The following is a 14,036-nucleotide window of genomic DNA, read 5'->3' on the forward strand; positions in this document are numbered from 1 at the left end:
GGTTGTATTTAACATGTGGATGGAAGTTTTGTAAAAAAAAAAAAAAAAAAGAATTGAAGGAGGAAATATCAGAAATGCCATAATTTCTCAGCAGGATCTACACCTAGTGTGGGTCATAGGATGAAAAGATCTTTATAATGTATGTTTTAAAATTCTGTCTTCCACGGATTCTCATGGATGATCGACTTGCCCCAGATCCAGCTGACACAATGCTGCAAAGCCTCAGATTTCTGTGACTGGTGATGACAGAACATAAAAGAAGCCAGGGGAGAGACAAGAGATCTCTACAGGGAAGAGATGAATGAAGGAAGCTAGGAGCCGGGACTGAAATTAAATAGTTCAGGACATCGTAGCAAGATTTTAATATGAGGCCAAAACAAGGAGTAGGAGAACTAGCTTGTCAATACTCTCCGACTGCTGGCGTCTCGGAATTGGCCAGGATACAAGAAAACAGGGTTTGTGAGGATCAGACAGTCGGACCAATGGTACTAACTCTATTCCTTTATGTCTGACCTTTAATTCCTTGGTCTACTCTTTCCTCGGCACACTGGAGGTAAGACAGCATCCAAAAAGCAAGTTGGCAAATTCTCATTTGCCAGGTAAATGGGCAATTCCCATTTTTGTGTGTGAACTTGGCCCAAATGAACAGAGTGTAGAATCGTAATTTAATAAAACTCAAAACCTACCTGGCACAGATTTAATAAATGACAATCTGTTTACCAAACACAACAACAAGTGGTTCATTTAGATGACCAAAATTAGCATTACCTTTAATGCAGTCAAGCCAAGTATTATCTTTGGTTCCTTTGAAAAGAAGAAAACGAACTGACCAGGATGGGAAGTTTGTAAGCGTGGTGTGGTCATCCCTGGACTTCTTGCCCCTGGGATGCAGGGAACAGATGAGGGAAAGGCCAAACTGCCGAGCTCCACCTGTCCCTCACCCTGTTCGGGACCTGGAGGCTGGGCCAATATGGAGTCACCCCAGGCAGTCTAGGACTGGGGTGTGGGGTTGGAGGAAAAGATGAGGCTACCCTGCGGTCACTGGTGTCTCACCACACGTGGGAATGCCTGACCCGAGAGACAAAGTGGTCAGAGTGACGTCAGTTTCTTTTAACATGAATTAACCCCCCTTCTATCTGCCCTCAATAGTGTCGTACCCCGTTGCCACTAATTCCCTATTCCCCCAAAGACTGAGAGTCCAGAAACTTCCCTAATGGGACAGCAGACCACCCACTTTACTAATGGGAGAAGGCGGTGATAAATGGTGGCCAGAAGCATGGACTGAATATATCCTAAGTTCTTTTCTCTTTCAGAAGAAGTTCATGATTATGCACGTAGGAAAGCCCAACCACTTGAGTTCTCCTGAGTCACAGAAGCAGGTGCTTCGCCCGAATCAGAGGGAAGGAAGGAACCTCCGTACACTGCTCCGTCGTCAAGGCCGTGCTTACTGGAAACTCTACGCGTAGCAAGACCTGTGTAAACTGTGCAACTTAAAAGGAAACTGCTCTGAGTGTGCCCAGATTCTAGCATTCGCTTGAATTCTGAACTTAAGGAAGTCAAAGGTGCTTCTGGAGGCGGGGAGGGGCCGGTGGTTTGGTTCTAAAAAACCAGAGGGCAGAACGAGGTCGCTAGGCCTTGGCGAGCAGACGAGGAGGTCGATGGCGTGCGGAGGCCAAAGAAAACTTGCTTTCTGCAATCCTGCTCCACCTCAGCTTTATCCCTTCCTAAACCCATGAGTTCCTGCCTGCAATTCAAATTCCGGGTCTGCGGCGTGCCCGGCTTCCCTTCTGCAGCAATGAGGCCGACGCCAGAGAAGAAGGACACGAGGGTGAGTTGCGCGGGGTGGCTGAGGGTTAGAGTCTGCTCGCTGTCGGGGGCGGCCCCGCACAACACTCCGAGGAGCGTGGGCACAAAGATCACAATTCACCCTGTTCCTTAAGATCCCAAATGCCGAAGAGAACTGAAGCTTTGCGCCTCGCGTCTCAGCTGCTGAGCGCAAGTGTGCCCAGGACTGGACGCTGGTTTTCAAAAACCTCATCCTCCCACGGCCTCGAGGGTGAACGGAACGAGGACTCTGGGAAGAGCGGTCGTACTCATTAACCAGAAAGAGCCTCCGGCCGTAGAATATGAAGTAAGAAGACAAACTACGTTTGAAAATGGGAGCTGACTGCTGGCCTTGTCCCTGATGTGTAAAAATCACCACGCAGCGGTGACCTGACTTGACGATTCAGGGGAGGTGACCTGCGCGGGTGGGGGTGGAAAGGTGGTTAGAGGGCTAAAGGCGACATTCAGGCGACAACAGACTCCTGGACGAGAAAGGAAGCTAAAGGAACTCGGGAAGGGGGTGAACGGCCTATGACGAGTAAGGCAACAGCAGGGTGAGGGCCTCACGTGCGCTGCTCCCTTAAGCTCTCAAACCACCTACGAGTCGGTACCGCTGTTATTACCCCTGTTCTTCTGACCAGCAGACTGGGGCGCAGAGAGGTGGGTAACTTGCTCCCAGCCACACACCTGGAAGGTGGTGGAGGCAGGATTTGGGTCACCTTACGTGCTTACCCAGTAAGCGGGAAGGGGAACCTCGGGAGCAGAGACCATGCTTTTTAAGAGCTGGCGCCTGGATCAGAAAGATTCAGCCTGTGTGAACTCAACTCCTTTTCGCGGTGTAGCAGGGGTTCCTTTGTGCCGGTTTAAGACTCGGTGGTCCGTGTGAACTGAGCTCAGGCCGAGCGCCGGTGGGTGAAGGACAAGAGAGTTCTGGAGGAACGTCAAAGCGGGACGCTTCCTCGCTACGGCCGGGTGGCAGCGGACAGAGCGGGGCCACGCGGGTGTCCCTGTAGCAGGCCCGTCGGCCACAGGGCACCCGGGCTCCCGTGTTCTACATTCAGAGCTTTGTGTGGGAGGGGAGGGGGCGGGGAGAAGGGTTTGTTAGAAAAAGAGAAAGGAAATGGTTTTCTAGCGGAAGGAACCATTAAAAGAATTTATTCAAACTTCCTTGTCTTTCTCTTTCAAGTGAACGATGTTTCTATGGAAATAACATCTTGAGTATTTTAGTACAAACACCCAGTAGATGGTAACATGAAATACTGCTGTACATCAAGAGAGTTCTCTTTCTATCACAGTGTAGAGTGAACTAGGACCGTCTCAAGAATGATGAAATAGTTTCCATTCAGAATGGAAAATAGTACACTTTGGTATGATATTTCAAAGGCAGAAAAAAAATCAGTTAAAAAAATGTTTAAGCCTAGATCAAGAGTTTTCTTGAGTGGAAAATTATGCAAAGTACTCTTCTGAATGTAAGAATTATGTTTAACAGAACACAAAAAATAAAACATAAAAATTGCCCCAGGTTTAAAAACTGGGCTCTGCGCAGAACATCTGCATCTGAACCCATTCTATTTTCCAGTTTCTAGAAAGGTTAAATGTTCAACAGGACAACAAAATGCCTTATGACAGGGATTTTTGTGCCATTTAATGTGGAACAGAGAGAACGCGGACAGGTGGCATTTCAGTAAAGAGAGTGAAGACATTAGGGACTTCTAAATGATCAAATCTACAGAATTAATTTAGGAGAGAAAATGATAATGCAGTCAATTTATAGTGCATGTAGCACATATGTTAACTAAAATCACTTTCCACATTAGAAGAGAAATTCTGTCAGCACTAAAAATTGATATGTACTCAATTATTATGTTACAATAAGATCTACTGAAAGATTTAATACGTCACTTTTTCTGATTTTATTACCAGACGTTTACTTCTAACTAACATAAAAATTAAATAGCAAAATGCTGCAAAGGGGAACGTGAAACAGAAATTGCCATGAAAAAGAAAAATGAAGACTTTTATATATTTATCCACATAGTGACAATAATCAAATAAGCATTCCAGTCTTCGGAACTGTTGCAAAGAAAGGGAATCCAGATTCCTGACGGCCAAAGCATTTTTCAAAGTACATATTCACTTCCTGATGTTTAAAAAATATAAACCCTTTGTTTCATTTCAGACAAGAAAGAAGCAAATTTTGTCTCACAAGTAAATTACCAGGTGTGATCATTCTAAAACTGAATGCATTACTAGGCAAAACTCTTCAATTCAATTCACTGATGGTTTGAAAATCAAAGACTTACGTCATCCAAAAAATCAATCAGTGAAGATGAGGAAGAAGAAAAGGAATCCTATTTAACGAATACAGCAATAAAAAAAATAGAAAATATGGATGAAGCAATTTAATAAGAATAATAAATCAAAAATCTTGTAAAACAATTAAAAGGCAAATGACATTAATTCAAACAAACAAATGAGAAAAGCAGTCATTGTCACTTGCTCACGAAACTTAGAACTCCAGTAATTACTTTTAAAAGCTGATCCCTATCCCAAAGCAATGAAATACAATGCATATATTGTACCCAAAACGTAATACGGTGAAGTGCACGGCAGATCATTAATAATCAAATTAAATGAAACACTTGAGGAGTAACGGGATCTCTCTGCCTCTAATTGTTCCCACTGGAACGTAACCTCTAGGAGAGCAGGGCGCGGTCTATTTGGCCACTACTTTAACTCCGGCACCTTTAACAGTGCTCTGCACAGAGATACAAGATTATTTGTTTAATAGAGGTATAATCACTAACGTGAATTTTCTGGGATGAAAATATACTTTATGAATTTGGTTTTTTTTCCCCCTGGCAAAGAATTTAAGCAGCAGAAACTGACAGGCATACAGTCACTATTTCATTATTATGGAATCTTCCTAACATTCTCCACGTAATACTTGTAACAAAAAGTATGCCTATTGTAAACTCCTAAAAAAACTTGAATTGACTTGGAGCTAGAACCAGCACTGCTCTATCCTGAGACTGACCTTTTTCACCGTTTTTCTTTTTTTTTTTTTTTAATTGTGGCTCTATGCTTGGGAGAAAAAACAAAAGTGTCAACATTACTTCAAAAGTTAGGATTTGTTCTGCATTTCCTGTCTCCCAGGGGAAGGGATGAAATTTCTTTTAAATCTTGGGATGCTCATATTTAGACCTTTCTTAGATTTTTCTTACATATACATGTGATCACCATTTCCGTAAGAATACAGAACATATTCCTTTCTTAATAGGCTTTTGTTTATAGAAGATTCTAGGTCCTTTTATGTGGGAAGCGATAAAACCGTTTCACCGCCAACAAATTTTAAATCACAACCTGAATTTGAAACTGACCACAAAGAATACTTGCACAGTTCAGTACTTACTTCAAGTTGATCCAGACCATCGGTAGGCGTATTCAAAAATGCCAAGAAAGAATGCTGTGAGTCTCGGTGCTCTATACCTAGAAGACAGCAGCAACTGTTTTTTAAAACTAGAACAATTTAAACTCATTCTCACGGATAACCTTTCCTGTCTGAATCTATTAAGAGCTGTTCACAAACGACCTCATTTTAAGGCTGATCAGTCCTATTAACTCTACATTAAAAAAAAAAAAAACCGTATTAATGTTTCTTGAAATATCACTTAAGAGTCGATTATTATCAGTCTCCACGACACGCTTGTTTCCTGCCTTGAGTTCTCGAATTTCTTTCTTTTCCCTTAGAGTACATTATAAAAACACATTAAATCGTGGTAGGGTTGAGAGACTCTTTAAAATATGGTTCTGTTTTTTCTAAGCTAATTTATCCCCAAACAAGTTTTCTGTTTTGAAACACTCTTACTGCACACAGAGTATACACTAATATACATGACCTCTTACAAGAAAGTAAAGTAGTGATACAACAAACGTATTTAGTTATGAAAAATCGGTTGTCAAGGCCTCAATCTGATTTCAGGTATTGTTTTATTGACGAAATGAGGCACTCAAACCCTCGGTTTTCTCAGATGAAGTTTTAAAAGTTTCTGCATATTTCTTCACTGTGACATTAACTTTAAATGCGTAATTTCCAAAATAATTCTTAAAATATACAGGCAATGATAAATGCTAGCAATCAAGCACATCGTTTTGATTTCCATATCCTTAGGAAGTTACATCCACTAATTTGTGTGGTTTTCACAATAATCTCTAGCAATATACCATGGATGTCAGATGATGTACTACGTTCAGAAATTCATCCAATCAATACGTATTTACTGAGAGCCCATTAGGTGCCAAACCTTGTCCAGATACTGGCACATACTAGTAAACACGCAGAAAAAACAATCTCGCCCTCGTTATGTAAATATCACATTACATTATTTAAGCAGTAGAGTACGTTATGTTACAACATAAAGTGAAATTTGATTATTCTGCAATGTTCAAAATCCAAGTACAAGGGGCAGGTTAACGTGTCTTCATAAAGCAGAGTGATAGACTTGAGTTACTTCTTTCGCAAGTTTAGATCCATGCTAACAATGACGCCACCACTGACACCAGAGTCATACTCTGCACGGGTGTCTTTTCTGTACAGACTGCCTTCAGGGCTACAGGTCCTACATGTCTTATATATTCTTGGTCTTCTGCTCACTAAATAGTGCAGCTCCCTTCCACCATTCATGTCTGAAAACTCAGCTTGAGTCTCATTTTGGTGAGAAGCCCTGTGCTCAATCTGAATTCCTCATCTGCCTTTTCTGGGTTCCTTCCTTTCTTGTTCACTAGGAAATGCCATCAATAAAAAATGTCTTGAACATCTGCTATTTTTAGGGGTTTTTTTCATGTCAAATCCTTCACGTGTATGATACCCTCTCCTCCACAATTTTAAAAGCAGATACAGAGACCCAACCATCAGCGTGCGTCACACGACCGAGAAGTTAGAGGGAAGCATGGCGTAAAGCCGTTAATTCGTCCACTATTCGGTCAGGAATACGGACTTTGTCAGGATGGTGGATTTCTAATAACTGGATGTAAGGGGATCCCTTCACTGGGAAAATAACATTCTGAATTTCTTTGTATTACATCTTCACATTCTGAATGCCCACATTATGGAAAGAAAGTTGAGGAAGTTCCTGTAATGGAACTCCCAAGCTCTCGGGAATTCCTGTTCATGTTAAGACTCATTAGTGTTCAGGCAATGCCTTCAGGAAAATGGGAATGGATCCTGAGAAATCCCACAGGGCAGGCAACTGAAGAACCAGACATGGAAGAAAGCAATGGAGTGCCCCAACAGTTCATCCCTGAACCGCCTTTTAATACCGGATTAATCTTTGGTTACTTCATACACTGTTCCTCAGCTACCCCGGGAGTGAAGCCCCCTACAACATCTGAAAATAGTGTAAGGTATATTATAAAAATAATAGTTTTTTCCGATCACAAAAATATTATTTGTGTAACAGTCTGCGGCTATGGAAAAATGGTCCAAATTACGGCAAAGTGAGTTTTTCTGTTACTACGAAATTCTTTAAACAATGTATATTGAGCACAACAAAATGACTCAGAGACCAGGCTAGTGCACGTGTGTGTGTGAGGCGTGTGACGTGAGCATACACATATCCATCAGTGAGCGCCAGTGCTGCTGCGTGAATAACTCCCCGACCCGTGCAAGATGCTGACGCTCGTGCGACAGAACGGATTCAGAACAGAAGCAGCCCTGATTGATGCAAAACACATTCTCATACCCTTTTCAGATCTAAGCTCTTCAGTGTCCTTTATTAGCTGCTCGATTTCTGATAGTAGCTCCAAGTTCTTCTTCTCGGAGTCTTTCAGTTTACTTCAATAAGGGAAAAAAAGGAAAAACATCATTATTTTTATCGCTGGTTAGGGAGCCATCCTACAGTAAGTACGTGGTTGGAGTTTCTTGGTTTCCGTGTCAGTCATGTCAAATCAGGGAAGTGCGAACCACTGCAGGGCAGACGAATCGGCCCTGCGCTCTTGTGCAAATAAAGTGTTACGGGAGCACGGCCAGGCCCATCCGCTCACGGACGGTCCATGGCCTCTCTTGCTCTATGACAGCGGGGCTGAGCAGGCAGGGACCACGTGTCCCACCAAGCCTGAGACACCTTGGATCTGGCCTTTTAGAGAAGATGCTGACCTGGAGCTAAATGATTCAATTTTAAAATGTCCTCAAACTACAGGTCAAATTTAGAATTTGGTGAGGCTCTTTTACACAGAGCCACGGAAGTGGAGCATTTTCACGAGCGTGTCTACAGTTTTTGGCTTTGCTCACGGTCCCGTGTCCCAGGCGGCGCGCGCTGGGTCCAGGTAGAACCTGGGGAACTGCACCCAACGACGCTTTGGGCTCGAGATGACTCGCCGGCTCCGGAAAGCGTTCTCTCCCATTTTCGGTGTCACACGAGCACATTTAGGCAACGCGTACTTAATTTATGTCTGGATTATTCATAACAAGAGTTTATAATTCAGCTGGGGTGCCGGGTGCCTGACCTCCGATTCGATTCGGAATATGAGTGATTACACTCGAAGCACTAAAAGGCTTCACACCGTTAGAAACTGAATTTATGGGACCATATTTCTTTTCACGATCGAATGCCTTTGGGACTTTGCTTTCCAGCACCAAATGGATTTTTCTATTTATATGTTGATTTGTGACCAGAACTTTCTATTGTTTCTCTGACTTATTCTTGAACCATGTTTATATCCCATCTAATTAAGATTTTCATTGTATCATTTATTTCTTCAGAGTATAATTTGCTCTACTGTTGTGATGAGGATTGAAGGAATATATTCATCAGGTAATTGTCTCAGACTGTGGAGAGGATATACTTTTTGTACTACATAAAAGAACAGCAAAAACAGTGATAATTAAGATACATTTACCATTATTAAATTTATCACCAAGAGAACCTTCATTTGTAAAAGATCTATGGCAGAGTGATAGGTAGGGGCTAAACATAGAACTTTCCCCCCAAATACGTCTAGACCAACTTAAAATAATTCTAGGAGAGTCTATTCCCCAAGCTTACCATTCTGTGATGATGTTAGATGCTTTAACTTTATTCAACTCTTCTTGGATGGCCTGTTTAGCTCTTATTTCTGCATCGAGGGCCGACTGCAACTCCAGTCTAGCTGACATGTCCAGTTTTGCAAAACGACGCATTTTCCAGGGCATATCCTATCAAATAATACGACTGGTTTTAGCTCCATCCTATTTTATCCCTACCATTCCAATTTGGGAGTGCAAATAAATTTGGAAACTACTTAAAGGCACTAACCTTCTCTAATAACACAATAGAGCCGAAAGGCGACTTGTGACAATGTATCATTTTTCATTGAATTCAGAAATAGGTGTAGATTCACATACAGATGAGTTTATTTTTCGTCATTATTACCAACAATGGCTGCCTACTGCAAATTACAGGGAGGCAGTGATGTGCTATGACTTCCCAAACTGGCCAAGACGTGGACTCGTTGATTTCTTGGGAGAAACTTCACAGTGCGCTAAAGCCTAGACAGACCCACCCAAGGTGATCACTCTCCCCGCAAAACCGCTGAGCTTACTGTTGCTCGTGCACCCAGGCTGGAATTTCTTAAAGCTTCCAACTCTTCAGTCATTTTAGAAGCTAAGGCCTGCAGATACCCTCGTGCGTCCTTTTCATCACTGACCCTGGAATACATACGTATACGGACAAAGCACAAAAGTAAAACAAACAGAAAATCTTCAGTGAGATATAGGTCGTTTTCAAAGCATCCTACAAGAAGTGAAAGTGATAAAAATTTAAACATATATATATATATATATATTTAAATATAATTTATTGTCAAGTTGGTTAACATATGGTGTATACAGTGTGCTCTTGGTTTTGGGGGTAGATTCCTGTGATTCATCGCTTACATACAACACCTAGTGCTCATCCCAACAAGTGCCCTCCTCGATGCCCATCTTCCATTTTCCCCAATTTAAACACATTCTTAAATATCTGCTTTCAAAAGGTCTCCCACAGCACTCCTGCCTGTCAACAAGTGGGAAAAGGTTTGCTGAACTGTTCAGTTATCTACAAATTTTAATTTGGTCACATTTAGGAAAGTTCAAATTACTTATATCTGATAAATTGGTAAAATTTCACCCTTGGACTGCAGAAATAATACTCTTTTAATCTAACATTAATCACACACACACTTACATGATTTCTAAAGAGTATTAAGATTTTTGTGGCACAAGAACAAACACTCAGATCAATGGAACAGAATAGAGAACCCAGAAACGGACCCACAAACATATGGGCAAGTAATCTTTGACAAAGCAGGAAAGAATATCCAATGGAACAAAGACAGTCTCTTCAGCAAGTGGTGCTGGGAAAACTGGACAGCGACATGCAAAAGAATGAACCTGGACCACTTTCTTAAACCAGACACAAAAATAACCTCGAGGTGGATGAAAGACCTCAATGTAAGACAGGAAGCCATCAAAATCCTCGAGGAGAAAGCAGGCAAAAAACCTCTTTGATCTTGGCCACAGCAACTTCTTACTCAACACGTCTCCAGAGGCAAGGGAAACAAAAGCAAAAATGAACTACTGGGACCTCATCAAAATAAAAAGCTTCTGCACAGCGAAGGAAACAATCCGCAAAACTAAAAGGCAACCAACGGAATGGGAGAAGATATTTGCAAACGACATATCAGATAAAGGGTTAGTATCCAAAATCTATAAAGAACTTACCAAACTCAACACCCAAAAAACAAATAATCCAGTAAAGAAATGGACAAAAGACATGAATAGACACTTCTCCAAAGAAGACATCCAGATGGCCAACTGACACGTGAAAAAATACTCAACATCACTCACCATCAGGGAAATACAGATCAAAACCACAACAAGATACCACCTCACACCTGTCAGAATGGCTAACATGAACAACTCAGGGAACAGCAGATGTTGGTGAGGATGTGGAGAAAGAGGATCTCTTTTCCATTGTTGGTGGGAATGCAAGCTGCTGCAGCCACTCTGGAAAACAGTATGGAGGTTCCTCAAAAAACTAAAAAGAGAACTACCCTACGACCCAGCAATTGCACTACTAGGCATTTATCCAAGGGATACAGGGGTGCTGTTTCAAAGGGACACACAAACGCCCATTTTTATAGCAGCACTATCAACAATAGCCAAAGTATGGAAAGAGCCCAAATGTCCATCAATGGATGAATGGATAAAGATGTGGTATATATATACAACAGAGTATTACTCAGCAATCAAAAAGAATGAAATCTTGCCATTTGCAACTATGTGGATGGAACTAGAGGGCATTATGCTAAGCGAAATTAGTCAGAGAAAGACAAATATCCTATGACTTCACTCATATGAGGCCTTTAAGAAACAAAACAGATGAACATAAGGGAAGGGAAACAAAAATAATATAAAAACAGGGAGGGGGACAAAGCATAAGAGACTCTTAAATATGGAGAACAAACAGAGGGTTCCTGGAGGGGTTTTGGGAGGGGGCAGAGACTAAATGGGTAAGGGGCATTAAGGAATCTACTCCTGAAATCATTGTTGCACTGTATGCTAACTAACTTGGATGTAAATTAAAAAAAAAAAAAAGATTTCTCATTAATTGGATTCTGCCATTTTATCTTACAAAAACAAAACATACCCTTTTTAGATGCACTGAAGCATACTACATTTAGAAAGTTTAAAGTAGAATATTCTGTGAAAATCAGGGTTATCTTGCAATAAAGCTCCTCTGTATTCTAAAATGGTCAATAAAATAACAAAGGGAAACAGTTAAAGTTGACTGAAATTCGTAACTGTCTTAAGGCTACCTTGACCGATGCAACTCTTAGGATCTTAGATAGGTTTTTAAATTTGGGCACATGGGTGGCTCAGTTGGTTAAGCATCTGACTTCAGCTCGGGTCGTGATCTCACGGTTCTGAGATCCAGCCCTGGATCAGGCTCCCTGCTGTCAGCACAGAAGCCTGCTTCAGATCCTCTGTACTGCCCCCTCTTGGACCCTCCCCCACTCTCTCACACACTTTCTTTCTCTCTCTCTCTCTCTCAAAAATAAACATTAAAAAAAGGAAATGTTTTCAAATTATATTCAATAAGACACACTCCACGTTTCAGAATTTATCAAGAGAAAGCTTGTGTTTTATTACATCTCCTTCAAAACCAGGGCAAGACTGGGGTCCGGACTACTAGCAGATGAAAATCTACAAAAGAAGGTACCGTGCTCACGAAGAATGAACAACACTGGTTTACAGAAAGCTGTAACTGCACAAAGGAATAAAAAATGGGAGTTGAAATTTGCAACGTCTACAAGTGTATTGTAGGTACACTCTGGGGAACACTATTTGCCTTTGTGAAGGCTGGCTGTTCTCATAAATAAAATTCAGGCCACTGAATAGTAATAAGGAAAGTATATTTCAGGTAAATCAAGATGTATCTGATGCATACAGCCGATGAATTTAAACCTTGAACTTTGCTTTAGCGGCTTTTAGAATTTAAACTCCCCAGGAGTCAAATTCATGTATCTGTGGATCTTAAAGAGGCCCCTGACAAGGGATCTGCTTCTCTCAGACGGACGCTGTACCGGAGGACCAGAAAAAGAATCTAATGCTAAAAGCGATAAAATCGCTGTAAGACGTTGCCCCGCCGAGTCAGTTACATATTTTTAGGCTCTATATCCATGTATGTAATTTTATTGCCTTTTAAAGGAAAATGGCTTTAGGAAATAGTAAGAACGCTTGTGTAGGAGGCTGTTTCCTTCAAATTTCTTTAACTCTGGACACTGCAACAGATCACCACCTTTTGATTTCATCGTCCGACCTACAGTATAAAGAGTAAGTGGGGATGGAGGAAGATGACCCCTTCTAGAATACAAAAAAGACACTTACATGGTGGCGATAAAGAAAACTACATTATCGGGGCACCTGGGGCTCAGTCGGTTGGGCGTCCAACTTCGGCTCAGGTCACGATCTCGCGGTCCGTGAGTTCCAGCCCCACGTCGGGCTCTGTGCTGACAGCTCAGAGCCTGGAGCCTGCTTCCCATTCTGTGTCTCTGCCCCTCCCCTGTTCATGCCTCTCTCTCTCTCTCTCTCTCTCTCTCTCTCTCTCTCTCTCTCAAAAGTAAACAAATGTTAACAACAACAAAAAAAGAAAACCACATTCTCATTTAAATGGCCAGGCTCCTGGGCATCCAGCAGTCTGCTTCAGTGTCTAGCACAGCTCAGTGATCTGGGTTTATGCACATTCCAGGAACTTAAGAAGTCCAATGTGTTTCATTAACTCTGGAAATCAGATACGTTAACTTTTTTTTTTTTTAACGTTTATTCATTTTTGAGAGAGAGCGAGGGGAGGGGCAGAGAGAGAAGGGGACAGAGGATCCCAAGCAGGCTCTGCGCTGACCGCAGACAGCCAGATGAGGGGCTCAAACTCATGAACCATGAAATCATGACCTTAACTGACTGAGCCACCCAGGCACCCCCTGTTGTTTAACATTTTAAATAAAAAACAATCTCTTGTAATTTTGTTTTTATTTACACCTTGAGTATGTTCACATTCCCTTACTCCTGTGGTCTCCCGTTAAGTCTCAACTTTTGATTAAAATTAGGTCCATTTTATTGGCTACAAAAAATTAAGGAAGGGAAGCGTTAAAGAAAAAAAAAAAGACTTTGGTCAGTTACAAACTCCTGCCATTTAAGTTCCACTGGGCCCCGGGTCTCCTACAACAATTCCTTTTCAGAATCATTGCTATCTGTTTCCAACCTCAAATCCTTAAAATTTCACTCCCCCCAGCCCAACACTGTCTTGCCCTTTGACTGTCTTGTCTCCCTCGACAGAGAGGGAGACACAGAATCTGAAGCAGACTCCAGGCTCTAAGCTGTCAGCACAGAGCCTGACGCGGGGCTCGAACTCACGGAGTGTGAGATCATGACCTGAGCTGAAGTCGGATGCCTAACCGACGGAGCCACCCAGGCGCCCCTGAAACCACAGTTTATTAAAATAACTACTGAACTACAAAAGTCCAGTTTCAGTCTATGTTGTTATTCTGGCATATCTAATACTCTCCTCCCAAATTCTTTACAGTAATTAATCCAGAAATATTTATTAATACTATTATGCGGGGACATACTTGGAGACAGAGAAGATATCTAAAATACGGTCCTTAAAAAGTTGGGGAGGTAGGACATAGACAGTAGA

General features: G+C 41.8%; 1 protein-coding gene across 6 annotated transcripts in view; it reads right to left on the bottom strand.

Annotated features, from left to right (window-relative positions):
* CDC42BPA (CDC42 binding protein kinase alpha) overlaps positions 1 to 14,036 on the bottom strand; it is a 323,204-nt gene that overhangs the window by 60,851 nt on the left and 248,317 nt on the right. For 5 of the 6 annotated variants that reach the window (XM_047839754.1, XM_047839753.1, XM_047839757.1 and 2 more), the window contains 4 exons: positions 9,403 to 9,508; positions 8,868 to 9,016; positions 7,566 to 7,657; positions 5,237 to 5,313 (listed from right to left, as the gene is read on the bottom strand). In XM_047839754.1, the coding sequence (XP_047695710.1) occupies positions 5,237 to 5,313; positions 7,566 to 7,657; positions 8,868 to 9,016; positions 9,403 to 9,508 (424 nt within the window). Of the gene's footprint in view, positions 1 to 4,127; positions 4,176 to 5,236; positions 5,314 to 7,565; positions 7,658 to 8,867; positions 9,017 to 9,402; positions 9,509 to 14,036 lie in introns of all 6 variants that reach the window. The other variant, XM_047839756.1, reaches the window with a different exon arrangement.

The sequence above is a fragment of the Prionailurus viverrinus genome, chromosome F1 (assembly GCF_022837055.1).
Source record: "Prionailurus viverrinus isolate Anna chromosome F1, UM_Priviv_1.0, whole genome shotgun sequence".
NCBI classification, from domain to species: domain Eukaryota; kingdom Metazoa; phylum Chordata; class Mammalia; order Carnivora; family Felidae; genus Prionailurus; species Prionailurus viverrinus.